General features: G+C 32.9%; 1 protein-coding gene across 1 annotated transcript; it reads right to left on the reverse strand.

The window, feature by feature from the left end:
• Window positions 1–1,263: 1,263 nt before the first annotated feature.
• On the reverse strand, window positions 1,264–2,203 carry LOC111878047 (jacalin-related lectin 3-like). Its single transcript, XM_023874561.2, has 2 exons — window positions 2,012–2,203; window positions 1,264–1,497 (listed from the first exon to the last, which is right to left on the reverse strand). Exons 1-2 carry the CDS (start codon window positions 2,201–2,203, stop codon window positions 1,336–1,338), a joined length of 354 nt encoding a protein of 117 aa, XP_023730329.1. The 3' UTR covers window positions 1,264–1,335.
• Window positions 2,204–2,404: the final 201 nt, after the last annotated feature.

The following is a 2,404-nucleotide window of genomic DNA, read 5'->3' on the forward strand; positions in this document are numbered from 1 at the left end:
TTCAAGATCAAGTGTTAATGGGACGGCTGATTTGATATTAGTAATCTCATACGGTTTTTTGATAGGAGCAACTATTGATGGATAATGAAGAGAAAGAAGGTAGAAGAAGACAAGAGGAATCATATTGTCAATAGAAAGGAACCAAATGAAAGGGATGATCAATGGCTAGCTAGGGTTGGAGCCAATGCTCTAATACCATGTGACAAGATATTTTCTCATAATCAGGATTTGCACTATACTTAGAAATATATACAAAATAGCAAGGTCATGGGCCAATTCATACCAAAAATATACATGGGCTAACTAATAACAATACACAAATATAATTAAATACAAGAGACGGCTAATAAGAGCAATGTTAGACAATAGGGTAGAAATAGAATAGGTAATCATTGGATTCTTCAATGACCGTGTTGGTTCACTTTCCGAATCAATATTTTTCCTCTACGTTTGGGTTACGAAAAAATCGACATTGGATAATCCTTAAATGAACAATCAAGAATCTAGGCACAAAAAATTGATCAAGAACAAGAGAGAATACGGTGCGTGTAATTTTCATATGTTTCAAAAAGAATCAGAATTTAGATAATACAGGATTCTAACCCCATAAGGGGGTGCGCCCCCCTTGGTCACCACTCTTTTGGTAGCAGACTAATACAAGTGTGTACTCTGCACCTCCAACCTTGTATTAAAACTAACATATAAACCCCTATGAAACATATATAAATCTCATTACATAAAATGAACCGGTGATAGTAAAATCATCAAAAAGTAAAACATAATTTAAATCATCGTATCGAATAAAAAACCGGTATACATTGTGCCTCCATTGTTATACCCTAACTCATTCATCAATATCATCTGACTTGTAGTCTGAGAATACACCCATATCCACAAAATCAACATAGTTCACCCTTTCATCCATATAACACCTTCTAGGACACTTGGTGAACATTCCACCACACACAATATTTGTAATTTTGTCTTTGAAAATATGATCACATAAACCTGTTTTAATGTTTTCAATACATGATTTTGACTCAACAAAGGTGAACCAAATCAGTAAAACTCAAAAAATACGATCATTATATATCATCCAAAAAGATAGTCATTATATATCATCCAAACAAACCCAGGGTTTAAAAACAACTTATAACATTAATGTATAAATACTTTGAGCATCATTTTTCAGTTTTGACTTGAGCAAGAGACTCAATGGGCTTGTTGTTGAGTTCAGCAAGTGACTGGATGGGCTTGACGTAAACTCCAATAGCATACACTAAACCACAGTAAACGGTTCCATAAAAACCTGCAAAAGAGGACCTCGTTCCAAATTTATAGTTGAATTCGCCTTCTGTAGATGTGGATGTCTGTCCAAACTCCAAAGGGTCCATATTTACGTTTGTTTGTGCCAAACACAATTGAAGTCAATCGATCATGATCTTTATAGCGACCACTTACATAAGTTAAATACTCGGACGGATAATCAAATGTCACCTATATTGTTCAATGCAAATAAAACTGGAACAGTTAAAAGAAGTTAAATGTGGAGCTAGCAAGATAGTATGTACCACCTTATATATATATATATGTGGTATATTTTATAAAATATAAAAAGAGAATGTAAATTTAGAAAAACAATCATTCAAAGTCGTATGATAATGATCAGATTCTTGTAACAAGGCAAGTAACTTTTGATCAAATAACTTTAGACTCTTGTAACAAGGAAAGATTCTTATGAAAAAAAAAAAACTTTTTATGTACTTGTATTCATCCATGTGCACACAAAGACATGCATATTTTACACAAATACAAATATAAAACTTTGATACAACGGAATATAATAACTAGTTACAAAATAATGATGTTATAACATTCATGTTACACTAAAACTGTATGATGAAGTAATCTCTTTGAAAGATGTTTTACGACAATCAAATTAAATACTTGATAGTAACTGGAAGCATTTAACATTTGAAACAAGTAAAGAATTGAAAACAATCGTACTTACTGCATCAAATCCCACTCGACCGTCTTGTCCATATTTTTTTGAATGCCGCACGCCACCATTTTGAACGTATGCGAACTGGATGGAACAGATCCTGTCGCTTTCATATGAAATTAATATTTGCACAATTTCACTCATCCCTCTTTCCTCCCAATTATTTCCTGATCGCAATGGTCCTGGACCCAATTTCATCATTGTTTCCAATTTGTCAGAGGGGGAAAGCTACTTCAAATATGTATGTCAAAAACAATAAGGAACCAAACAACCTGCACGCGCGCGCGCGCGCACACACACACATATATATATATATATATATATATATATATATATATATATATATATATATATATATATATATCGTGCATAAACTTATTACGGAACGTAAGGGAATTGAAA

The sequence above is a fragment of the Lactuca sativa genome, chromosome 8, assembly GCF_002870075.4.
Source record: "Lactuca sativa cultivar Salinas chromosome 8, Lsat_Salinas_v11, whole genome shotgun sequence".
Lineage (NCBI taxonomy): Eukaryota > Viridiplantae > Streptophyta > Magnoliopsida > Asterales > Asteraceae > Lactuca > Lactuca sativa.

What these genes read in the sequence shown, in the direction of transcription:
- LOC111878047 (XM_023874561.2), bottom strand. Translation starts at nt 2,203, where the DNA reads ATGATGAAATTGGGTCCAGGACCATTGCGATCAGGAAATAATTGGGAG. An exon ending in GTCGAGTGGGATTTGATGCA is followed by an intron (nt 1,498 to 2,011) that starts GTAAGTACGATT and finishes TGAACAATATAG; the next exon opens with GTGACATTTGATTATCCGTC.